The sequence below is a fragment of the Olea europaea genome, chromosome 4 (genome assembly GCF_002742605.1).
Source record: "Olea europaea var. sylvestris chromosome 4, O_europaea_v1, whole genome shotgun sequence".
NCBI lineage: Eukaryota > Viridiplantae > Streptophyta > Magnoliopsida > Lamiales > Oleaceae > Olea > Olea europaea.
In genome coordinates this window covers 17,808,433-17,834,114 of record NC_036240.1, presented here as the reverse complement: position 1 = coordinate 17,834,114, position 25,682 = coordinate 17,808,433, and the positions used below count along the sequence as shown (strand labels likewise).

The 25,682-nt window shown below is 34.3% G+C and overlaps 4 protein-coding genes across 4 annotated transcripts in view; 3 read left to right on the top strand and 1 right to left on the bottom strand.

Annotated features, from left to right (window-relative positions):
• Positions 1–706: 706 nt before the first annotated feature.
• On the top strand, positions 707–4,166 carry LOC111393875 (outer envelope pore protein 24A, chloroplastic-like). The gene is made up of 3 exons (XM_023019641.1): positions 707–1,041; positions 1,425–1,784; positions 3,911–4,166. Exons 1-3 carry the CDS (start codon positions 844–846, stop codon positions 3,989–3,991), a joined length of 639 nt encoding a protein of 212 aa, XP_022875409.1. The 5' UTR covers positions 707–843; the 3' UTR covers positions 3,992–4,166.
• A 1,200-nt stretch (positions 4,167–5,366) lies between these two features.
• Positions 5,367–12,927, bottom strand: LOC111393874 (COP9 signalosome complex subunit 4). Its single transcript, XM_023019640.1, has 14 exons — positions 12,609–12,927; positions 12,333–12,484; positions 10,221–10,324; positions 10,067–10,127; positions 9,432–9,524; positions 9,248–9,348; positions 8,122–8,230; positions 7,482–7,526; positions 7,236–7,304; positions 7,072–7,163; positions 6,923–6,965; positions 6,231–6,290; positions 5,883–5,942; positions 5,367–5,616 (listed from the first exon to the last, which is right to left on the bottom strand). Exons 1-14 carry the CDS (start codon positions 12,736–12,738, stop codon positions 5,542–5,544), a joined length of 1,194 nt encoding a protein of 397 aa, XP_022875408.1. The 5' UTR covers positions 12,739–12,927; the 3' UTR covers positions 5,367–5,541.
• A 2,335-nt stretch (positions 12,928–15,262) lies between these two features.
• On the top strand, positions 15,263–17,158 carry LOC111393873 (zinc finger MYM-type protein 1-like). Its single transcript, XM_023019638.1, has 2 exons — positions 15,263–15,847; positions 16,946–17,158. Exons 1-2 carry the CDS (start codon positions 15,268–15,270, stop codon positions 17,155–17,157), a joined length of 792 nt encoding a protein of 263 aa, XP_022875406.1. The 5' UTR covers positions 15,263–15,267; the 3' UTR covers position 17,158.
• A 5,837-nt stretch (positions 17,159–22,995) lies between these two features.
• The window catches only part of LOC111393872, a 3,899-nt gene continuing 1,212 nt past the window's right edge, over positions 22,996–25,682 (top strand). Inside the window, exons 1-2 of the mRNA XM_023019637.1 lie at positions 22,996–23,198; positions 23,389–23,461. Coding sequence (XP_022875405.1) covers positions 23,114–23,198; positions 23,389–23,461 — 158 coding nt within the window. The 5' untranslated portion in view covers positions 22,996–23,113. The remainder of the gene's footprint in view (positions 23,199–23,388; positions 23,462–25,682) is intronic.

The window sequence follows — 25,682 nt, the reverse complement described above, 5'->3', positions numbered from 1 at the left end:
ATAATGCAACTCAAAATTGTGCAATAAAAGAACTAGTTACTCGAATGTAAGATTGAATTGCAAGACCTAATTGTATTGTTGAAATTAGAATATTAGAATTGAATGAGAAATATAAAACGTAGAGAGAATTGTGGGATGAAAAAAACAAAGGAATTTGGAAGGTCTATTAATATAAATAGAATTATAAAAACAAAAATGATCATCGTAAAGTGTAAAAAAATTTGAATAATGCGTCATATTTGTTGATCGTTTGGCCCACGAGTTCAGCAGATCATGGGCCAAAATGAGCCAAGCCTATGAGCACTTAACACGAGCGACTAGGCTTGTCAAATTTTTTAGGGCTCGACTTTGAACTCATTCCTAACAAATCAGAACAGCTCATGAGTCGAGTTCAAGCAAGTCAAACTCGCGAGCGATTTGTTCTGTTTGCCATCCCTACATGAAGGCGGTGGGTAAAATAATAAATTCTTATTAGAAAAGCAAATTAAAGATTTAAAAATAAAAAGAGCATTGGAGTATGTGCACAAAATGCTTGTAAAGGTGATTCTCATTTGGTGAGAATTAAAATTAAATTTTTAGTAGATTTTGATATAAATTTTTTAAATATATGGTAGAAAAATTGTGAGACTCATATAATATGTGGTTAATATTAATTGTTTGATTTTGACTTAAATTAAAATTTAATTTAAATCAATTAAGACAAAAATAAAAAAAGGGTGAGCAATGATTCAGTGCAACAGACACTAAAGTGATTATGGTGAGCCGCCAATTCTCATTGAAAAATCCGAAACAATTCAAAGGATCAGAATTACCAAACTAAACAATCATCAAAAGAATACAGAAATGAAGGCGTCGTTCAAAGCTAGATATGAGCCAGACAAGGCCGCCGCCTTCGCTACCGTCACCGCCAATGCCGGAGACTTCAAACTGCGCGCCTCCATGACCGACGCCACCATTGTCAACGGCCCCTGTTTAAACGGTTTAGCCTTGGCCGTTGAAAAACCTGGTTTCTTTATCATCGATTACAACGTTCCCAAAAAAGTAATCAACAAACTGAAAAATCCCTTACCACTTTCAACATTTTCTTATTAATTTTTGTTGTTATTGTTTTATTCTGGTCTTTAACTACTGATAATTGGGCTGACTCGAAATTTATGCAGCAATCAGTAGTTAGTAACTAATGGTCAGTAATTTAAGAGGCACGGCTATAATATATGAATCTTAAATACACAATTTCAGCAGATCGATTTTGAAGTGTAGACCAAAATTGACTTAGTTGGTTGCTTTAGATCTAGCAACAAATACATGTAGCCAATTCCAAATTTATCAGGAGCAGTGCTTGGTTTTTGTTATCATAATTTAATGTTGGTTCTTAAGTGTGTCTGTTTTTTTTTTTTTTGTTTTTTTTTTTTGGGAAATTTTAGGATCTCAGGTTTCAATTTATGAACACAGTAAGGGTAGCTGAGAAGCCAGTAAACTTGACTTACATTCACAGTAAGGGTGATGACAGGACAATATTGGATGGGAGTTTGGTGCTTGATCCAGCTAACAAAGTCTCAGCAAATCACGTGTTAGGGACGGGGAATGCTAAGTTAAAGTATACTTATGTGCATGGAGGTTTGACTACTTTTGAGCCCAGTTATCATTTGGGGAGGAATTCGTGGGATTTCATGGTTGCACGTAAAGTTTATGGGGATGATCTCTTCCGGGCTACATATCAGACATCAAGTAAGAATTTGGGTTTGGAATGGTCGCGGACTTCGAAGCTGAATGGATCGTTTAAGGTAAAATGCAATTGTTGTTTAATCTTACGTTTATGTCAGAAATTGGCATGTTGCTTTTCTCTATTAGATTGTTGATGCTGGTTGATGTGGACGATCCGCTAAATGTCAATTCATTATGCATGCATCTGTGTGTTGATTTAAATAGTGAATGGTATTGAAATGGCGAAAACAATATTAGATTGCTTTGTAGTGACAATAGCTTGCAGTGCAATGTTAATTTCATATTAATTTAATTCCGAAGCTTAATTGGTTTTTGTCTCTGGCTAGTTATATCAAATGCAGAGCCAGATTAAAAATATGGGTGGGCATTAGCAAAAATCTTTTAAATGGAGAGAAATGGGCTGTTGATGACCATTGAAGATAGGTTTTAACCACCGAGGATATTCTTTGGTCTTGTATGTTGACGCTGTTTGAGATTTATGGCATTTATGGCGACTTGACACGTGCCCACTAGTACGTATTTGTCAGAAAGAGATGGTAATAGACAGTTTATAACTTGTTGAGTAGATCTCAATAAACCTTGACCTTCTTAAGAAAAATCCCTAATCTATTAAACTCAGTTTTTCTTCTATGCTACCTTTCTTTCCTCATTGCATATAACGAGGATTCTTTTGTTATATATAATTGACCTACATGTGTCTTGTACAAGTGTAGATGGATTGTGGTGCTCTTCCAAAATTGTACAAAAAGGTTATGAATTTTGTAGCATGTTATGCAGCTATTTAGTTGTGTGGTTGTGATTCTCTAAACACTGTATATACTAAATTTCAAATATAACATTATCATGATAGTATTATTTGTTGGCTAATCACGCTACCTAAGCACAGCAGCTTTTAACTGCAAATAGACATGTAATTAAGGTTACTTCACATGCACTCAGATAGTTGTACAATTGATGCATTACCTATCAGCAGTTGGAAGGTTCTTTTCATTATGAAAAGACAAATGTCAGTTTCCTCCCAACCCTTATCCATACTCTCTGCCCAAGAGATCTAGCTATCTAGGCACGGCTGATGCCTAATTGTCGAAAATGAATGAAAAGATCTGTACATCTAAGCATGCTTGAGCAGTCGCTGTAATAAGAAAGAGTAACTATAGCATGTGGTCTGAGTTTACTTCTCCATCAAATTAAAGTTTTTAAAGGCAGGCTTAGGGTGATCTGTGAACAGTCTAGAAAATTATCAAACTTTAGCTTGCCACGAATACAGCCATGATGAGTATTATTTACTTTTATGAATGAAAAAGCTCCGGGAAATAGTTGTTTAGGTGGTGAACACTAGATATCCATTTGTGTAGACTGCCCCTTTTAAATTTCCCAACTGTAGGCATTCCATCCTTTGCAATTATGGAATTGCAATGTTTGTACTTCTCAGTTTCTTAAGATCGTGTATGTTCTTAGTTGGAGGTGTGAATAAAGCAGAAGTTACTCAATAGAATAATTGAGGCAGGTCAATGTTGAAATTCTGAACATTGAAACTGATGGGGAGCACTTATCGCTCTGATATAATTTAATGGTTATAGCATGTTTAAAATTTTCAAGCTAAAACTGAATTATCATTCTAATCGATGTTAGTAACACTCATCGAGATGTAGGAGTACGAGTCAGTTAATGCAATCATGCTATAATACCCAGTTTCCCATTTTTCTATTACGGTTTAATTGGCAATTGTGGATTATAGTGATATTATGAGCACGTATGACCCCATATATTAAAGTTTAGTCATACGTGCTCTATACTGTCTTGGTGTTTCCTATGTGTGCCTATGTCTATTTTTAAATGAGTCGTGTACATGTTATGTAATCTTGTTTTTCCATTGCATCAATTGTTTTATTGAGTTATCTCTCTTGATTATCAAGTATACGCTGTTCCATGTAGATACGTATGCATGTTTTGGTTTTGTTTTTGCCCTGATTCACAGATGCACTGGTGTGGGTTCAGACCTCTTCTGAATATTTTAAGCTAACTTTCCAAGTTGGCCAATGATTTGTTAATAACTTCGATTTCATAATCAAGTAAATAGCATTTCTTTTGATACAAATTGCTAGTGAGCATTAAAATTGTTGGGATTGTCTCTTAACTGTATTACTTCTAACCTTTTTTATTTTCCTGTCATTTTTCTTTCCAGATTTCAGCATCCCTTAATTTGGCAGAGGAGCAAAAAATGCCAAAATTATGTGCTGAGACTACCTGGGATTTTGAAATGTGATCCTTTTGCTTGCGTTTTGTCATCTGTTGCAATTATTTAAATCTGGGAAACGGGTTCTTATCCGTGAATTCATATTTTTATGTCGTTTTATGGCACTGTCATTGTTTATGTTGAAACTGACCCGATTGCCATTCTATGGTTCAATTTTTCTAAGCATATACTGTTCTCGAATTCATTGTGGTTCCTCTAACTGTAGTTGGAAGATTTTCTACGGGGTAGACACATGAGGGTGTACTCCACGTGAATATTTTATTGGAATGGACCCCACTGTTGGGTGTGTTCCGTAAAACATCTGTATAACTCTAGTTAATGTTAGAAAATTGAGAATTTTGTGCAAACGAGGTTTGATTGGGCTTAAACGTAAGTTTTTCTTATTAATTGTATTGTACACTAACGTCTCCGCACCAAAGGTGTTTGAACTCAATGATCTTATGTGAGCGAGAGCAAACAAAGCTCAATGATCTCATGTGAGAGTGAGCTCCATTAAAAAGAAAAACGTATTTTGAAATAGTAATTATTTAAAAAATATGCGATTAAAAAGTAAAAGTAAAAATAAATTATGGATTTATATGTAATCGAAAATTTTTTGGGTCCGTTTGATTATAAAGATGGAATTGAATTGAATTAAAAACAAATTTTAAAAAATTGAATTGCCTAAAAATTATTTTTCTAAAAATTGTAAATTATTGTTTTTAATTAGCATGATTTTCCACTTGAAAAATGTTGAAATTAAAAATATTTTTTGATATTCATTTATCTTTGTTTTATATGAAAATCGTCAATTAAAGAGATAGAATTTACTAATATTGAGGATGAAATTTGTCTCTATTGCCAAAAAAAATCAAAAAAATCATCCATCCGTCGATTTTCATTTGGCTTTGTTTTACAAAAGAATTGTCAATTAAAAAAAATATATTTTTTTTACAATAATTCTTAGAATTTGTTAACTTTGACAAAAAAATAAAAAAAAATGCTACAATTTGAAAATCAAGAAAATACCAATTCCCAATACAAGCAAGAAAATACAATTTCATGGAAAATAAAACATATCAAACACACAAAATTGGAAAAATGTGGAATTTGAATTCCATGGGATTCGAACCAATCAAATAGGGCCTTAGTAAAAATAAAAAAATGAAGCCTAGACATGGGCAAAATTTAAGCAGACGAAAGGCCCCAATTCCCATCTGGATGCTCACCTTTTGACGTCCCATATAAATCAACCAACAATCCAGATGAAGGCTGGAAAGTACACAGATTCTGCTGTTATACCTAGTCGATACCTTTCAATTTGAAAAAGTGTTAAAACCACATCCATTCAAAGATTTGAGAGGAATATTAATTTATTTTACTGTTCAATAGCGGACCAACTCAATAATGAACTAAAAATATTCAAACTGATAACCATGGGACCAAAAGATTGTCAATTAACACATCGATGTTCCTTGTGCTAAAAAAGTGTCAAATCTTGCAATATGACACGATTACTTTGGGAAAGAGCTTGAATCTATTAAAGGATAACATGTATAGAAGTTGAAATGAAAGCTACATTAGACAGGAACTGGTAAGCCTTTCGTTGCCATACCATCAAGAATGTTGTTCAGCGCTTGACACAATCCAACAATCTGCCAAAAAATAACGTCCAATGTCAGCAAAATCAGCTCAAGGCAATTAATAGATGCAGAAGTACGTAATTCTACTGTTACTCATTCCAATATGCTCTAACTAAATCACATAAAGAGTGGAACATTACCAATTTGCTTTAATTCATCTTACAACATAGAACACTTGATTAGAGTTAGCAAATGATTTCTCATATTTGCTTTGTGAAATTTATAAATGTAACAAACCAATCAAATAGAAAAACTTGTTAACAATAGCAAGCATTTACCTGTTGATCCCATTGTTGTAATTCCTCTGTGTCATCCTCAAAATGTATGACAGCTTCAACCTGGCACAGAGAATTGTTACGTAACTGTTGAACTCCTTATAAAATGATGTTCACTACAATGTTTAGCATGCCATTAGAAAGGAAGAAAATAACTTTTCTTTCAAAAGATCATCAACTTTAACAAAGAACACAACTCTCAAACACTTTAGTGGGGGAAAGGAGTACAATGAGTGGCCCATCAAAGAAGTTTTCAATAAATTGAATTGATATATGCAAGGAAGGATATGATGAGAAGGATTAATGAAACGCCTCAGAAATTTTACACTTCAATTTTAATGAAAGTTCTACCTGATCAATAGATCCCCTCATTCTGTCTTCGTAGATCATTTTTGAAGCTATTTTCTCAGCCTGCACAAAGGTTGAATAAGTATTTAAGAGGTTTTAGGATGGACCTCCCACTACCTTTATGTAAGAGAACAGCATCAACATATATGATTGATGTGTGAATATACCGGTGTACAACTACGTAGCAAAGAAGAGCAAGGAAAGCCAAGAATGAAGTAGGGTGCAACAAAATTTAAGGCACTAGCAAAAACATACTTTTAGGTCCTAGAGAAATCACAAATTGGTACAAATCATTCCGAAATTTGGAACGCTAGCAGCTTGGAAGGCTAAATAGGCAATTGCGAGCATCCTATTCTATAGCTTTTCAGTGAAACGAGAATATCTAACTAATAACATTTCACGAGCTTCCATAAGACATAGGATAATATGAAGTTCACTTTTCAAAAAGCCCCTCAAAACTAGTTGAGTATTTTCAGGCTTTTTACTTGGAAAACTAGGCAAGTAACATGGACAGCCAGACAGAAATAAAGCTGAATATGACAGAAGCTTGAATTGGCCAATCAAGCTCATGGTTAAAGCTAGCAACCACATCTAGCTTTCCATAACTGTGGTCATACAATTCTAGTACACTTGTCTTATTTGTCTGTACATGTTGCACTAGGTAATGTCATTATTTTGGTAACAAGGGACTGTACCTTCAGAGGAGCAATTCCCAGCAATCTGCCCAATTCATCAAAGCTGTAAAGGAGTAACGTAAGGGGTTAATCTCATATCATTGGCTTTAACTGCAAAAACAATTTCACTTGAGAGAAAAATAGTCAATAACATTACTTTTTCCACCCACCTTATATTTGTATAAAGTTTGCTAGCACTCAGAAGATTGTGCTCAATCATAGCTCGATCAAGAACAGTAAAATTGTCGGGCAGAAGTGCTTGCTGCAAGATGAATCATGTGTTACAGTTAGAAAATAAAATATTCGAAAATCATCTGTAGAGTAAGAAGGCAACCTGATGTGGTTTCAATTCTTCAGCAAATGCATCAATTTCTGGTTTCCTCAGAATTCTCTCCAAATAAACCTGGAAATTTTCATGCAAGACATCAGCAGTAAGCAGCCTTAATTAATCCATAGCATCTGTGTGAATTTTATATTAACACGCCATAGGATAACGGCATTTCAGAATCAGGGAGATGTGCATGGATGTTTGTTGTTTTTGCAGTTGGTCCTTGTTATGAGTAAGGATTTTAGAGATTACCTTCTGCAAGATGGGATAGATCTTTAGCTTAGAGCAACGTTCATCCTGGTGGAATTGAAGAACGAGGTAGAATTTCATCATAATGCAAAATTGAATCTAGCACAGCTTCAAAATAAAATCATGGCAATCTCACTCCAGAACACAGAAGGTAAAAAGTCATCCACAAGACATTTAGAATATATATTGCAAAATTGATGGTGACAGTCCTATTTAGTAACCTCAATGGCAGAAGCCTGTACATCGTCCACCTAAACCAGATATTTAACTAAGATATCATGGCACATTTTGACAATGCACTGTGATTTTATTTCTAAAAATACCATGTAATGGAGAAGTAACTGTAATTTGCAGTGAAGAAATTCTATAATCACATCATATAAAATCTTAGCAACTACTATAGAGTGAACTGAAACAAATAATCCTCCAAACTAGAAAACTCACAAAGAAACAACACTACATACATCTTTAAAGAATAATAATCAAATTTGCAAAAGAAAAGATTCTTGATTGGGACACACAAACAGAAATTCTGGATGACGTAGAAAAGTTTAACTTCCATCTAGATAATGATATGAACTTGTACAGTCTACCGGAAAAATTAGACAAAACAACTAAGCTACGTCAAAGTAGTTATTCATACCTTGTAAAGGGTGGCTAGAACACGAGAACGTTGAGGACCCGCTGCAGCCAAAATTGTGCATGTTACTGCAGCAGCAAGGGCTTGCTCCAGTGCATCTTCATTAATCTCTCTGTGACGGAAGAGTGCTCCATATGAGGACATATAACACTAAAATGTGCAAATTGAGTATAAATAAGATCACACATAGTAGTGCACAGATTTAATAGCATTAGACATTCTCAACACCATAGACAATGGCATATTCAAATTGCATTCTCTTTGATTGTTAGAAGACAAATTCATCCTTGTATGTCTAGTATTGACATTAATCTTTTTAGCACTAGACATTCTCAACACCACAGAGAACGACATATTCAATTTGTATTCTCTTTGATTGTCAGAAGACAAATTCATCCTCGAATGTCTAGTATTAACATTAATCCTTTTACATCGATTTGAGTACAGTTCTCATTAGTCAAAATACACGCGTATATGTCCAGTATAGATAAGTCCAGGTATAATGTTTGCATATGCGGCTTCAGTAGTTATGCCTTCAATTTAAGAACAGAAGACCTAATTCTTTCAACTTAGACCACAGAGTTAATAGCTAATAACTCTACATAAGTTTAATATAACCGAAAATTGCCTTAAATTATGCTCGTTTGGCATCCAAACACAAAGGCCTATTCTATTGGTATTCTCTTTGATTGTCAAAAGACAACAAGACGCATGTCCAGTATAAATGATAATGTTTTTACACCACATTTAGTACTTCTGTCAGAAGACAAACACCATATCTTCCAGGGTATATAAGTTCATATACAATGTTTCTACACTCCATTTAGTACTTCAACACAAGCTTATTATGTCAGTTAATTTGTCAAGTATATGCTTGTTTATTATCCCTGCTTATCTTACAATTTTATTTACAAAATTAAACATCTATGGTTTCAATTCAATCAACTATGTAAGGGAAAACAAAGGATAACTATGAAGTGTGATGAGTATGAACTGTGACCAAATGCTATATGACAACTATAAAGCTGAGATTCAATTAGGTGCAATAAAATCTGTATAAAAATATTAGAGACAAAAACCATGGAGTGAATTGCAAGTTTATCATCAACATCTTTTCAAATAAACATACTCATCTCCAATTTGTCGCTGCTCAATTTGGGAAATGCCATAATAACGGAGGGCAGCTTCCAAGAATTTTCTCTTCAAATCTAGAATCCTAGCATGGCAAACCTGTTAAAATGATAAATATAGGAATATATTCAGTGTAGTCTAGAAACTTCATATCATCGAGCCAAAATTTTTTAAATGTCAACCTTGTACTGCAAATTCAACACTTCATGCTGACTGTTGCTAACCAAAAAGGAAGCTTTGTTTATAAAAGCTTCTGCATTAACTGCGTCGTCATCCTGAAAATCAAGAAACGGGCATATAAGTCCCAGTTACTTTGACATGGATATCCTTGAAATAGCTTTGAGATAACCATAGTTCTAATTGATATATACTTCATAACACCATGCAGCATTTGTCAATGCTTTATAGAAAAGAATAAATAAGGATTTTTTTTTCACGATTTGCAACGTAAATAAGACAAGTACTTTTGGAATTACAGGTAAGAGTTTGGCCATTGCTGTCAATACGATGCATAATGAGCACATACTTCATGAGTGGAAATGTTGGCATCAGATCTTCATATGGGTGCAATCAATGGTCTCAGATTACGCATATTACCCAATGACACAAATAAAATTTAATGAACTGAAAGACAACATTTCTAACAAATTTCTAACCACTGATAATATGCCTCTATGAATTCTTGTAGAGGTTAGAGTAGATCCTCACAGACATGCAGGGCATTTGAGGGGAAATTTTTCATGTCTAACGTGCATGGCATCCACATAAAAAGGTTCAGTAACATCAAATCTAAATAATAAAATTACACAAGAAATACCTCAAGGTAAAGACGAGCAATTTGGACACATTTTGACAGCCTGAAGTTATCATCAATCGCTCTGCAAAAATGAAAGAAGGAAAGAAAAATGTCACAATAAATTCCATGAAGAATGTATTAACTAAAAATGAGAGAAACGTATCTATCTGCAGACCTCATTCCAGAGTCCAGATCAATGCCACTAAGCATCTCAGCAGCTTTTGACCATTGTTGCTCAGATTCATACAACTCAGCAAGTTTTTCTCTAATTATCAACACCTGAAATTGCACGAGTTGATAAGAAATTTTAAAGTCAGATAATTTATCCAGAAAACAAACTAGAGAATAAAGAAGAAGGTATCAAAAATAGCAATTAAAAGCATTATTAAGATGGCAATTGAAGCACAATCACTTAACCAAATCAAGCTGCGATATGACTTGATTGTGCAGCCTATTTGGGTTAATGTGCAGGTATGTTGCTTTAGGAGCTAATAAAAAGATCACATTCCTCTTTTCTGGCTTCGTAAAATTCAACATCTTAAATATGGATCATCTAAGATGATAGTTATTGAGTGTGAAACATCTCTACCAACCATCTGGTGCAAACTCAAAAAGAAACTTACTCTGAAACAGCAATATATAACATGCCCAAATAACTGATGAATAATTCATGTTTACAGCAGAAATTGTGTAGCCAAAGAATTGGTAATAGGGGAAAATTCAAATTCCAGTGCAACATTTTCCCAACAGTGTCAATTTCAGGTGAAGCAGCTCAAATTAAAGCCAGAAAATAACAATGGAAATGGATTTTCCAGGTTACTACTTCTTTGACCAAGTTTATCGGCGGAAATGTATAGAATAGAAGAACACATAAAAATGAGTAAAATACTATTCAATGCCAGACCTAGTCAAAAGATCCAAGATGCAGAAAATTAATGAAGAGACTAAGGTCATTGTAGAACTTATCCAAGTGGCAGACAGTTAAACCCTTTTTAATTGCTTTTCTTTTCAAAATTCTGGGAAGGGAGCTAGCCTGCCTCCTAATGGAACCATTGCAACTGAAAAGTGACAAACAAATAGCATGTATCGATTCGCTGTTGCCAAGAAATATAACTTATATCCAGCTTTTCATACCTATATTAGGAAAGTAAAGGGAGTTATTTCCTCTTGATTCCTTCCACGAGTTTCCTTCCGACCAATTTGGAGATCCAATATCTTGCAAAATCTAGCAGTAACGTGCTTTCTCAATATATGAAAGACCACTTGGATGAAATACAGCTTGAATGAGTGCAAGAGTTCAAAATTTTGCATGAAATTCACCAATTCTAATATTATTCTAAGAAGCATTCAAGGAAGTCCATTACTGAGAGAAACGGTGATCTTGTCTAGACGCCCTGCTCCTAGAAAGGAAGCTTCCGGACCATATTTTTTAGTCAGTGGTCCCTTACAGATATGTGCATGCAACTCAATCAAGTAAGGCAGAGCAGATGGAGATGAGACCTTCGCTTCGTCTGCATTTTCGTCTTCACACAGAGAATATAGAAGTAGGAAAGTTTTTGTCCACTGATCTATTCCTTCATTACAATAGTGAAGTGGCCAGTCCCCACTCTTTTGAGTTTGAAGACTTGACAACTTAAGCTATACGAAAACATTACGATTTCACTATCCCTGCTGCTTCCCTTTCCCATAAAGACTATCTCTACAACCATCTCCCTTTTCATTTCATTGTAAACAAAGCAATCCACTTCCATGACTAGCAAGACATCAAAGAAATTATCCATCTCCGAAGTCTATCAAAGTCCTTGCTATTTCAACATCATTTATATCAAATCCAAGGTATCACGTATGTGCAAGTACCATATTGTAAACAATTCCTCTTCCAAACATCCATATCTCGATAATTATATTACCTAATCACATACTCCCACATGCATCACTTCATACAAATCAGCTACTGTTAAAGATGATTCTGATCAGATAAGACAAAACAAACTAAAATCATCCTAAATATTCAATTGCTTTAATAGCAGGGCATAAACCATTTCCAGGGTTTAGAAGCAATAGGTAATTGGCCATCACCATAGAGACAGCTTATTCTTTACATTATATATTGGGGCAAGTATCTATCGCCTAGACATTCAGCTGCTTTAGCACGAATCTAGAAGCTCATAAATTTCCATTTACAGTCTGGACTATATATTTTTTAGCTCAACAAAGAAAAATACTGACTACATTTGCAAAGGGTCTTGACTGAAATTAGATAGAGTACTGTGCTTGAAAAGTTCACCTGTTCTTCAAAAGAAACAACCCGAGGCTGGATCTGGTTGAGGGTGTAACGGGCAATCTCCTTCTGAAACTCTGGCTCCAACCTCCCGAGCTCTTGGGCGAATGTCTGTATAAGTTGCCTTGATACCATAAGCGGAACATCATCCGATAACACTGAAGAAATCCAAAAAATTAAATGTTACAAGCATTAACAAATAGTGACAGAATAAAACAAATGCTGTAAATAAATAATCAAAAAGAGAAATGAGAAAAAGTAAAACGCTAAAAGTTGATGAACCGTGATCAATGAACTGTTTGGCCTGAGCGACTTCGTTGGAGGAGAGGACGGTGGCGAGAATGTGCTTATACTGTTCGATCTTTTGCCGCTGGTCACTGATCGCTGAGGCGCTGGCGAGAGCACTGTCCATGATTGATTTTGGGGATTTTTCTTCGTCGAGGGTTTTGCTAATTCTCTGTTATGTGAATCAATACTGAAGGCACTGCTGCACCGCCCGTCTGCCACTGCGTTTGAGCGTATCCCTCACTGTTTTGCCGTGGTGGGGAGTGATTTTGGCGAATTCTTCAAAATAGTCCCAGACTGGGCTCTAAATGATTTTTGTGCTAATTAATTAATCCAATTATTATGTTAGCAATGGATGAAAAATGGCATCGTTTCTTACATAGGAAATTGTGGTTAAATTTTTCTTTACTAATTTGAGTTCAGATTTTTTTACTGTTCACAAATTTTAGATAAATATTCAAAATTTTATGATAATATTCAAGGCTTGTCTAGTTCGATTTACCTAGTTGCGCGTGGTTTGCAGACTATTACGTCATTCGAATGTTTATCCCGTGCACACTCAAAGGGTAGCGACTGCGAGTTCTCTCATCATAAAAATAAAATAAAATTTCTGATGCGACATGACCCTAGAGTGGGAAGAGTCACTGTTCGGTTCGACTTGTCTCACAAACAAGTCATGCTAACTTCACTCGCTCTTGAAGTGAGTTGTAAGCGAGAGTTTAACGACAAAAACTTGTCACGTAAGTTGGCTCGTGTGTTAGGCTGTCAACTTGTAATCGATGTGAAAATGAAATTTGATGAACCTCAAGGGACAAGTTTGAGGTGAATTAAGTCGAGATTTTAGAAAACGAGTAGCTCACTCGTGTATGAGTAGGAGTTGACTTATATGGTGGGCTGGGCTAAGGCATATAACCCATTTTCATTTTCAAAAAATGTGGTCAAACAAGGGCTAAATATGGTACCCAAATGGACAAAAAGTCCCTTAGAATGCCATTTCTCACTCGTCGTTTGAAAAGCTAAAAAGCCAATTAAGGTCCCGTTTGGTAATCATTTTTTTCAAAATACATTTTTTTCTCTCTTCTTTTCAATCACGCATTTTTTATTAAAATAATATTACACGTAAATAAAAAAAATTCTTATTTTTCAACCACACATTTCACATCAATTTACTATTCTAAAATGCATTTTTACATAAAAATGACTCTCAAACACCCCCTAAATAAAAATCCACTCTTGGCAGTCCTCGACCATAGTGATCAACAGGGCGGATGTAGCTTATGCCGCCCTAGCTGGCTTCGCCGGAACCGCCAGCCGGCAGCCGGAAAAACAGTTCAGAAATCAGACGGTAAAACAGTTTTTTTTTTTTTTTTGCCTGTTGCTTGTTGGGCTGTTGGAATTGGGCTTCAAATTTTTATTTTTTTTTAAATCAAGCCCATTAAAGATGCCCAAATAACCGGCCTGCTCCACTCCAGCAATATACCCACAATTTACATCCCAAACCCGAAGCAGAGACGGGCGAAGACAGAGTGACCACTGACCAAATTGAAGATTCAAGGTTTCCATATTTTTCCCCAAATTGCTACCAGCCTAGCACCCACCAAAGGCACCAATCCATTACCATTAATACCATTTACCGATCTAGGGCGTTCGCCACTGCCGACTCCCCTACGGTTTACATCCGCCCAGCAGCCAGGCAGTGAGGCAGCCAGCAGACGAGTGCGCAGCGCCAGTCGCCAGTCGCCAGCCAGGTCCGCCAGCAGACGCCACCGCCGAGTCCAGACCGACACCGTCCGGCGTCCAGACAGTCCAGTGAGGCAGTGAAGCAGGCAGGCAGCTCGCACAGGCACAGCGATACAGGTCACCTCGCACTCTTCTTCTTCAAAAAATGCAAGATTCTTTTAAACTTTTAGTTATTTGATGAATTGATTATTGATGTTCGGTGATTCTGATTCATGCTATTGTCATATTGATCTAATTTTCCAAAAATCTTGGATTTCATTTTGGCTGCACTCTCCAGTCCAGGCTCCAGCACTAAAAATTTTCACATTTTTATATATTTTGCAAATTGCAATACTTGTGGGAATTTATTAAGTGATTAACTGATTATGTGAACTTCGAAGTGAATCTGTGAATGAGTTGAATTTGCAATACATTTTTATATATTTTGCAATACTGATTATGTGAACTTCGAAGTGATCTGTGAATGAGTTGAAAATGCTATTGTACTGCACTCTACGGCATCCATTGGACAATTTGGACCAGATGTTAATTTATTTTCTGCTTTAATGCTATTGTACTGGATCCTATTGTATTGTCTATCGAGCTAATGAAAATGAAAATTGTTGAATTGTTGATCATCAGTGGAGGGGATTTTTTTGTTGAATTGTTGATTTTTTAATCAATTGTAATTGAAAATTAAATTGGGGCATTTTGCAGATTATGGAACGATTTTTTCAACCGAAACGAAAGTCTATACCTAGTTCTCCTAGTTCTAGTTGTGCTTCTAGTCCCGCCACTGCTTCTAGCCGAGCACTCGAGTTATTAAATAGCACAAAGAAGTCTCGGGCTCAATTCAATGTAGATGATCTTATATCTGATCCAGGTCGGGCTCATTGATAGTGCTCATAATCAAGCTTTTGCAAACTGTACCAATTTGATGAATCAAAAGCAAAGTATCTCCCATGTTATTTCTAGTCAAAGTAGTAGTCAACAAAAAATCTATAGGACAAGGTTAACTGCGGTGCTAGACTGTACTAGATTTCTCTTGATGCAAGGATTGTCATCTCGTGGTCATGATGAATCGAAAGAGTCTCTTAATAAAGGAAATCTGATTAAGCTACTAAATTGGTATGCAACTTGTCGTAAGAAAATTAATGAAGTACTATTTAGTAATGCTCCTGGAAATGACCAAATGACTTCACCAAACATCCATAAGGATTTGGTTAATTGTTGTGCTGTTGAGACGATAAGGTCTATGATCAATGAGATGGGCGATTCCTTGTTTTCAATTTTGGTTGATGAGTCGCGTGATAATTCTGTAAAAGAACAAATGGCAGTTGTTTTGAGATTTGTTGACAAAAGTGGACAAGTGAAGGAGCCTTTATTGGGTATTTGCCACATCGCTGATACTTGTGCCCAATCACTCAAGGATGCCATTGATGCAATGTTTTCTACACATGGGTTGAGCATATCTAGTCTGAGAGGTCAAGGTTATGATGGAGCAAGCAATATGTCAGGTGAGTTCAATGGTTTAAAAGCTTTAATTTTAAGAGAGAACCCATGTGCTATGTATATTCATTGCTTTGCTCACCAGCTTTAGTTGGCAGTTGTTTCTGTGGCACATAGGAATGTTATGCTTAGTGATTTATTTAACATGCTTGCTATTATTGTGAATTTGGTTGGTGCGTCATGTAAACGTGTAGATGCTCTTCGAACAAGTTATCATGTTGAAATTCTGGAGAGGCTTAATATTGAAGAACTTTCTGGTGGAACTGGTCAGTTTCAAGAAATGAGTTTGGCACGTCCAGGTGATACTAGATGGGGCTCACATCTAAAGACAGTTACTCGCTTTATTAGTATGTTTAATGCGATCATAGATGTTCTTGAGAATATATCAGAAGACGGCATAAGTTTACAACAAAAATCAATGGCCATCAGACAGATGGACATTATGCAAGATTTTCAATTTGTGTTCAGTCTCCATTTTATATTTGAAATTCTTGCAATTACAGATGACCTTTCACAAGCCTTACAGAAAAATGATCAGGATATTCAGAATGCTATGAGATTCTTGAAGTTGTGTAAGTACGCATTGCAGAACATGAGAGACAATGGTTGGGATACTTTGTTGAGTAAGGTAATTCAGTTTTGTGTTGATAGACACATTTCAGTGTCCAATATAGATGATATTTTAGTATCGAAAGGTCGACCTAGGCGTGCAAGTCAGCAGGTGACTTATTATCATTGTTTTTATGTTGATTTGTTTTGTTATGTGATAGATTCAATCTTGCAAGAGTTGAATGATCGTTTTCCAGAAACAACTACTGAACTTTTTACTTGCATTTCGTGTTTAAGTCCAAGAGATTCATTTGCAGCTTTTGATGTATGTAAATTGGTTCGACTTGCTCAGTTATATCCTATGGATTTCAATAGTGAAGAGCTTTTATTACTTAGACCTCAACTTGACAAGTTTCTTATGCTCGTGAGAATGGATGAAGCTTTCTTCAACCTCAAAAACATATCTTGTGTAGCTCAGAAGTTGGTTGAAATTGGAAGTTCTTGTTATTTTCCATTGGTTTATAGGCTGATCACATTAGTTTTGATATTACCAGTGGCAACTGCAAGTGTTGAAAGGGTATTCTCTGCTATGAATCTAATCAAGAATGATCTGCGCAACAAAATGGGAGATGAAATGTTGAATGACAATTTGGTAGTTTACATGGAGAGAGATCTTTTTATGAAACTTGAGAATGAGACAATATTGCAACGTTTTCAAAATATGCGACCTCGTAGAATTCAGTTATCTAAACTTGCAATTTCAGAGTAAGGTTGTATCGTATTTTTTTTAGCATTTTGGCTTGTATTAAACTATATTTTCATATGTATATATTTTCTAGATTTTAGTGCATTTACATATATATATTGAATAATTTATAATATTATTTAATCTAATTTTAATAAACGATCGGCCACCGACCGGACCGGGCTTTTACGATCGTCGATGGTCAATGCTCAAAGTCAACCTCCGCCCTAGCTGAATGTTGATGCTAGATTCGCCACTGGTGATCAATGGCGTCTCATTCATTGATCGCGTGTCTTTCCTCCGTCCATATTCATTTCTTTCGAGAAAGGGTACGTTTAGTGTTTCGTGGTTAATGTTGATAACTATCCCTACATTATGTTGTCAATATGTTCGGCATCTTAGTTCTATGCAGTCGGGGTATACTCATCAAAATGACATGAATCGAGGCATGTCGAAAAATTCATTTCTTGTCTAAACAGAATGAGTGAAAATAATACTATGCCCTTATTTGATACCTTATCTTTCTCTCTTTTTTTCAACCATAATTTTTAATAAAATAATATTACAGGCAAAACTAAGATTTTTTTTTATTTCTTAAGTCCCGTTTGGTACACATTTTTTTCAAAATGCATTTTCCTCTATCTTCTTTTCAACCACACATTCTTTATTAAAATAATATCACACGTAAATCAAAAAAATTTCCTCATTTTTCAACCACACACTTTCCATCATTTTACTATTCTAAAATACATTTTTACATAAAAATGAGTCTCAAACACCCTTTAACTACACATCCTCATCAATCAATCATTTGAAAATGCATTCTTAGTATGAAAATGGAAAATAAACATGCTCTGTAAATGCCAATTTCAAATATTAATTGCACTTTAGTGACCCTTTGATCTATTGCCTATAAATTACAAAATATAAATTTTATACTTCCTGACATAAAAAAATAAAAAAAGGGAGGAAAAATAATGGGGGAATTTGTTAAAGAACCTAGTCAAACAATGTTATTGATTATATAACCTCCTTTTAATGTTTTTTTGAAAAATTAGCCTTCATCTATTAAGCACAATAAACAAATAATGTCAAATGTCATAAATACCCTCATTATTAGAAAAGACTCTAACACCCTTATCAATCCAATGAAATTCCCCAATTCAATTTTTGGTCCCAAAATCACAGTAACCTGATTCTTCTCTTCAACCATTCTTGCTACTCTAAAATTCTATTCTTCATCATATTCTTCACATATTTGGATATCTTTTGAACATTTATCATCTATATTGAAAGATCCCATTTAGATTTGAAGAAAGAAGAAATATATTTTTAAAAATCTTATATAAATTGTCCATTAATTATTGAATAATATTTAAATTGGTGTTGTTTTTATACTTAGTATATTTTTTTTTTCGTTTTTTGCAACTATTAGATGGTAATGACACTCCAACTGTTATCCAAAACGTAAAATGTCACTTCAGTCGTTTTTCGTTGCGTAAAACGGCACTACAGTCGTTATCTACTGTGATTTGATTTTTTTTCAACGAAACAATCTCTAATAATGAACTACTGACATAAATAACACAGAAAAATTGACTATGTCAAAAAGAAATATTGAAATGACATAGTTTTTATATTATTGAGATAGTGAAATCATAAGTTGTCATACTCTTATGTGTCAATTAAATTAATGAGCATATATATCAATTTTTGTACATTTTATTTGCATATCACAACATAAATAAGTACAACTTATTATTTTTTAGGGACACGTATGGATCATAACTACTTATAGTCGTGTTTACACATGTAACAGCACATGTGTCATTTTCATGTCCAGTAACAACACTTGTACCGTTTAGAATTTTTACCTATATTTAATCCTTTTCAATTAAATAACCTCTAATAACGGAGTCCATAATGTATATAACGTAGAAAGGTTGACAATATCATAAAGAACGGTTAAAATGACATAACTTTTATATTATTGAAATGGTGAAAGCACAAGTCATCCTACTCATATGCGTCGATTAAGTTAATGAACATATTACTTAACTTTTGTACATTTCATGTACATATTATAATGTAAACAAGTTTCACTTATTATTTATTGAGACACGAATGAGGCGTAAATGTTTGTATTCGTATTTATAATTAGAACGATACTAGGGTCATTTTTTCTCAATAAAGGAATTTATGTCATTCCGTTGAATTTTCCAATATTTTGATTTATTTTCAAAACAAAGACAACAAGTATTGAACCATCTAACATAAATAAAATGAAAAAGTTATTCACATGATAAATAACGATTGAAATGTTATAAATCATGTGATATCGAATTGGAGAAAGTATAAGTTATTCTACTGATTAATTAAAATATAAATAATAAGTGTATCTCTCGACTTTTGCACATATCATGCTCATCTTACAATTTAAATGAGCTCAATTTATTGGTTCTTGGAGTCGTGAATAGGACGTGGCCGTTTTATAATTGTGTTTACAAACAAAACGACCGATGTGTCGTTTTCTTCTCAGTAATGGCACTTGTGTCATTCTGTTTATTTTTTCTATATTTTGATTTATTTTAAACTCAAAACTTCAAGCATTAGACCCACTAACGTGCGTAAGATAAAAACGTTAATCACGTGACAAAAAATGATTTAAATGATTGGATTATATGATGTTGAGTTGATAAAAATATAAGTTACACTACTAGTTCATTATAATATAATTAATGAGCATATATCTCAACTTTTGTAAATATCACGTCCATTTTACAACTTAAATGAGTTTAATTTATTCGTTCTTTAAGCATGGATGGATCATGGTTACGTATAATCGTGTTTATAGATAGAACGACACAAGTGTCATTTAACAGCTCTTGTGCTGTTCTGTTGATTTCTAAAAAAAATTGCTTATTTTTCAATGCAGTGACCTCAAACATGGACCTTCTAACTTTAGAAAGTTAGAAAGGTTGATCATGTGACAAATAACGGTTGAATTGACATAGATTATACGACATTGAGTTGGTGAAATCACAAGTCGTTGTATTGATTCGTTAAAAAATATAATCAATGAGCACATCTCTCAACTTTTGCAAACGGAATGTTCATATTGCAATTGAAATGAATTCAACTTATTGATTATTGGGGCATGGATGAGTCGTGGCTACGTATACTCGTGTTTATAGACAGAACGATACAAGTGTCATTTAACTGCTCTTGTGTCGTTTTGTTGATTTCTAAAAAAAATTGCTTCTTTTTCAACACAGCAACCTCAAACATGAACCCCTTAATTTAAGAAAGTTAGAAATGTTGATCACGTGACAAATAATTGTTGAATTGATATAGATTATACGACATTGAGCAGGTGAAATCACAAGCCATTGTACTGATTCGTTAGAAAATATAATCTATGAGCACATTTTCCAACTTTTGTAAATGGAATGTTCATATTGCAATTGAAATGAGTTCAACTTATTGATTCATGGGGCATGGATGGGTCGTGGCTACGTATACTCGTATTTATAGACATAACAACATAAGTGTTGTTTAACAGCTCTTGTGTCGTTCTGTTCATTTTTCAAATATTTTGCTTATTTTTCAACGTAACGACCTCAAACATGGATCATCTAACTTAAGAAAATTAGAAATGTTGATAACTTAATAAAGAACGGTTGAATAGACATAAGTTATACGATATCGAGTTGGTGAAATCACAAGTCATTGTATTGATTCGTAGAAAGTATAATTAATGAACATATCTCTCAATTTTTGTGAACGGCATATCCATTTTGCAGCTGAAGTGAGTTTTAAGTTTATCTATACTCGTATTTATAGATAGAACGACACAAGTGTAATTTTTTTTTCAATAACAGCACAAATGTCATTCTCATGGAGAAATTATATTTCGATAACGGCACTTGTATTGTTCTTTTAGAACTTTTCATCTCAAAAATGACAGAAGTGTCGTTTTTAATGACATTTTCATCATCCAAACGGCACTTGTTCCGTTCTTTTAGAACTTTTCATTTCAATAACAGTACAAGTGTCCTTCTCAATGACATTTCATCCTCAAGCATTGGATCTGTAAAGTACGTGAGAAAAATAAATCACGCGACAAAGAACGATTGAAATGATGTAAATTATTTGATATAAAGTTGTTGAAAGTACAAGTGATTCTATTATTTTCAACAAAATAAAAGTAATGAGCATATCTCTTAATTTTTTTACATGTTAGGTCACCTTGCAACTTAATTGAGTTCAACCTATTATTCTTTGACTCGAGGACGGTTGTGGCTGATTAAACTCGTAATTATAGATAGAATGGCACAAGTGCCGTTTTATTATCAATAACGACACTTGAGCTGTTGTATTGATTTCTCCTTTATATTTCGTTTGTTTCTAGAGCTACGACCTTTCGAATTGAACACCTTAAGTTGTGTTGTTCTCACAGTAATAATAGAAGTTTATATTTTGGTAACATCACTTATGCCGCTCTTTTAGAACTTTTAATTCTAGTAACGAAGCTAATACCGTTCTCAAAGACCTTTCATCTCAGCAACGACACAAGTGCCATTTTCATAGATAATTATATTTACAAGCATAGTGATAGTTATAAAGTTTTTATAGACGTTCTAATCTTAGTAGCGGCACAAGTGTTGTTCTCATAGACAAGTAAATTTACGATCATAACGACAGCTGTGCCATCATTGGAAGGCTAGACTAACGATTAATGAGCATATTTCTCAACTCATATTTATAGATAGAACACTGAATGGTCATTTCATTTCAGTAACGGCTCTTGTGCTATTCTATTGATTTCTCCTGTATTTTGATTTTATTCCAACATAATGATTTCAAACATTGGACTTCTAATAAAGCATAAACATTTTCATGCCCGTAACATATGTTAGGGAGTTCATTATTAAATGTTATTTTGTTGAAAAAATCGGATATATGTGAAACTTTCGGAACGACACAAGTGTCGTCACTGGACATGAAAACGACACTTGTGCTGTTATGTGCATAAATACGATTATGAGCAGTTACGGTCCATTTGTTCCCTAAAAATAATAAGTGAAACTTATTTATGTTATAAGATGTACATGACACGTACAAAAATTGATAGATATGTTCATTAATTTAATCGACACATAGAAGTGTGATGACTTTTGCTTTTATCATCTCAATAATATAAAACATGTCATTTCAATCGTTCTTTATGACTAGTCAATTTTTTTGTATTATATACGTTAGCGAATCTATTATTAAAGGTCATTTTATTGATAAAATCAAACTATAGCAAATGACGATTGTAGTGTCACTGAGTGGTGTTTTGTATTTCATATAGCAATTGGAGTGCTATTATATCCAATGGTTGCATATAACACAAAAAATACACTAAATACGAAAACAATACTAACTAAATATTGTTTAATAATAAAAAATATAACATAAATACGATTTCTAAGAGCATCTTTCTTTACTCAAAAGATACTCAAAATAAGTGAATAATATAACAAAGAACATAATTTTAAGGTAGTAAGAATGATGATTGAAGAGAAAGAAAATATGTGATTTTAATTTTGAGGATAAAAAGTTGAAGAAGATGAAAAGGGGAAGAAGACGACGTTATTTAAAAAAAAGGGGGGTTTTAAAGTGAATTTAGAGGAGAAATGACAGGATGAAATGAGAAAAACTAAAGGAGAATTTTGTCATTTTGTCAACTAAAATATTTTTTATTTTTTATTTTTTTTATTATTGGTCAAAGTCATTTAACCAAATACATTTTTAAATTAGATTATTGGGAATTCCCCGAAAATAATTACCCTTTCATAATCAACTAAAAAAATGTAATTACGAACATGATTTCCATAAACAGACAACGAAAAACTAGTAAAATGAGCAGAACTTTTCCGAAGACTGGTCATAAATTCATCGATTAGACAGAGGAAAGTTTTTGGTCTCTATCGAAATGAACTGGATTCAACGCAAGATCTTTCTTTACAACGTAACTTTTGGTCTCTATATGCTGGATTGGTGGGAGCGTTACCTCTTCAGTATCCTTTTTTGTTAATTTCTTATTGTTTGTGATTCGATTTGTCTCGATCTGTGTGTACACGCGGTAGGTGTTTGTTACATGGAGGATGAATTGATTGGTTTTCTGGATTTGATTAGATGAAATTTTTTGGACTCGTACGAAGTATTTTTGTTGAATTTGATTGTACGTGTTCCTTAATGTTCATCAAGATACACTGGTACTCGTGTTGATGTGGTTTATTTTCTACAACAGTTGGCGATACATCAGCGAGTCCTACAAAAAGTAAGTCAAGGATTCTCCCCAGTCTTTTTCTACATGAATTGATTGATTTTTTTTGATTATTTTTTTTTCACGATTCAGCTGTGTAATTTATCTTTTTTTTTTTATGATGTTATTGATGTAATTTTTCTTTTAGATGAACCATTATTTTCTTTGTAGTTTTATGGTTTTTAATTATCGTAGCTTTTATCTCGTTGAATTGGAGGGTTATCTTTGAAATCTGAATCTAGAATGTGGAATGGATGATCAGGTCGTGTCAAAATCATGTAATTTCAAGTCCACTGAAATTGTTGATTGATAGAGCACACTATATACATAATGATTGATTTAGCTGTAAAAATGAATCTGTGAATATTTCCTTCTATAACGAAATCATTTAAACAATAAAATGAATTTGATTTCATTTTACTTTGAATTGGTCTTCCATGTTCTTTCTAGACATGGAGAGCTTCCATATGCTTAGTGAGTCAGTGTTTAACGTTCAGGACCTCAGGTCATCTAGAAATATTTGGAACTAATTTGTTAACCAGACACAATAGAGGCACTGTATGGAGATGGTATAGATATTTCCTTGTAGCATAAACTTGCACATGGGCGTCGTGCATCAACATACTTGCAGGGACCATTATTGTAAAAGGTCAGACAGGGGAAGAGTGTTTATGTTATTTATACGGACTATCATTACTAGGTTTGTTGGTTTTTGGTTACAATGGTTGTAACTGTTAAGCATGTACTTTTAGAAGCCATCGTTTTTAAGATATCATTAAAACTCGGGAAAAGTACAACTATATTCTCATGTTACAATCAAATTATTTTCCCTTTATTGAAAGCATGTCATTTGACTGAGAAGAAATAACAGCGACTTGGCCCCAGTTGTTACAATCGATTATCTTCCCTAGGTCTCAGTTGTTGTTCCTTCGCTTGGCATTTCACCAGGAGAATGTAATATGACTGCAAGGAAAACATCCACTCCACTACGCAGTGCAAGATCTAATCGCTGCTTCTACTTGATCACCAATGCCTGTTGGGTCACAAAAAATTGCCAATGAAAAATAGTATGACTACAACCTATAACAAAAATCTTACACAGATAAATATTAGCACAAGTTAGAGGCAGTTTTTGTTTTTTATTGAACATTAGACGCCTGTAGTCTGCCCAGTCATCTGACTTTTTTAAAGATGATAAGGCTCAGCTGCAAGGAATTGTAGAATTTGGAATTTTCAAGTGAAGACTGGGAATCCTGTGAAGGGAAGAAGTCTATTTGGTTGGAAAGAAAGTGACAACGACAAAAGTAGAGTGTCCTGCCTTTAGGGATGGCAACGGGGCAAGGGCAGGGGGAGGTCGAGGCAGTCATTCCTGTCCCCCTCCCCATTCGGGTTTTTCCTCCCTTGCCCAGCCCCTATCCCTTCTCAAGGAGGCAAGGGCGAGGGTCGGGGCAGGGGTGAGCCCATTTATTATTATTATTATTTTTTTATGTTTTATGAAAATCATTGCTCTTCTTCAATTTGTAGAATAGTCCATAGTCCCTTTAGAAATGCTCGTGAGGGATTTTTTTTTTTTTTTTAAATTTATTATTATTATTATTATATATGTAATTACAACCTTAATCTTGAAATGGATTTTAAACGGGGTGGGTAACATGTTCCCTGTACCTGCCCCGCCCTCCTGCTCCCCCGGGGCAACAACCCTCGCCCCTGCCCCCAAGTATATGATTATGCGGAGAATCCTTGTCCCTTTCAGGATGGGGCCTGCGGGAATCAGGTTTTTTTGTCATCCCTATTTGCCTTACGTTTTGCTACCTTTTTATAAGTTCAGATTCGAGGGCAATTTGGTTATTTTCTATTTTGAAGTAGTTTTGGTCCTTGAGCCATAATTGAGATTTGTCATTGTTATTTTAGTTTTATTTGAAGACCTAAATAATATAGGATATGTGTTTGGAAATAATAGTGAGTAGTTATAAGGTTAGAATCCTATTGTTTATTCTTAGCAGTCTAGAAATATTTAGGTAATTTGTTTTAAAACTTAAACAATTAATCAGCTCCTAATCATCAAACACAGCTATCAGCCCCTGAACAGGTCAGAAGTTTTTGTTGCAAAATGCTCTCAGATCGATTCAATAATCCAAATTCTTGTTCACCCTTTCTCTAAGCAATCTATATGAAAACACACCTTTGAATTTATCCTTTGAACTCTTTCTGAAAGATTTCCTATAGCTGTTCTGTG

Excerpts from the sequence above, each read along its gene's own strand:
- LOC111393873 (XM_023019638.1), top strand. The coding sequence starts at position 15,268 with ATGAATCAAAAGCAAAGTATCTCCCATGTTATTTCTAGTCAAAGTAGT. Across the intron at positions 15,848-16,945 it reads TGGAGCAAGCAATATGTCAG|CAACTGCAAGTGTTGAAAGG; the intron begins GTGAGTTCAATG and ends TATTACCAGTGG.
- LOC111393874 (XM_023019640.1), bottom strand. The coding sequence starts at position 12,738 with ATGGACAGTGCTCTCGCCAGCGCCTCAGCGATCAGTGACCAGCGGCAA. Across the intron at positions 8,231-9,247 it reads CAGCGACAAATTGGAGATGA|AGAGATTAATGAAGATGCAC; the intron begins GTATGTTTATTT and ends CTTCCGTCACAG. Across the intron at positions 6,966-7,071 it reads AAACTTTATACAAATATAAG|CTTTGATGAATTGGGCAGAT; the intron begins GTGGGTGGAAAA and ends ACTCCTTTACAG.
- LOC111393875 (XM_023019641.1), top strand. The coding sequence starts at position 844 with ATGAAGGCGTCGTTCAAAGCTAGATATGAGCCAGACAAGGCCGCCGCC. Across the intron at positions 1,042-1,424 it reads ATTACAACGTTCCCAAAAAA|GATCTCAGGTTTCAATTTAT; the intron begins GTAATCAACAAA and ends GGGAAATTTTAG. Across the intron at positions 1,785-3,910 it reads AGCTGAATGGATCGTTTAAG|ATTTCAGCATCCCTTAATTT; the intron begins GTAAAATGCAAT and ends TTTTCTTTCCAG.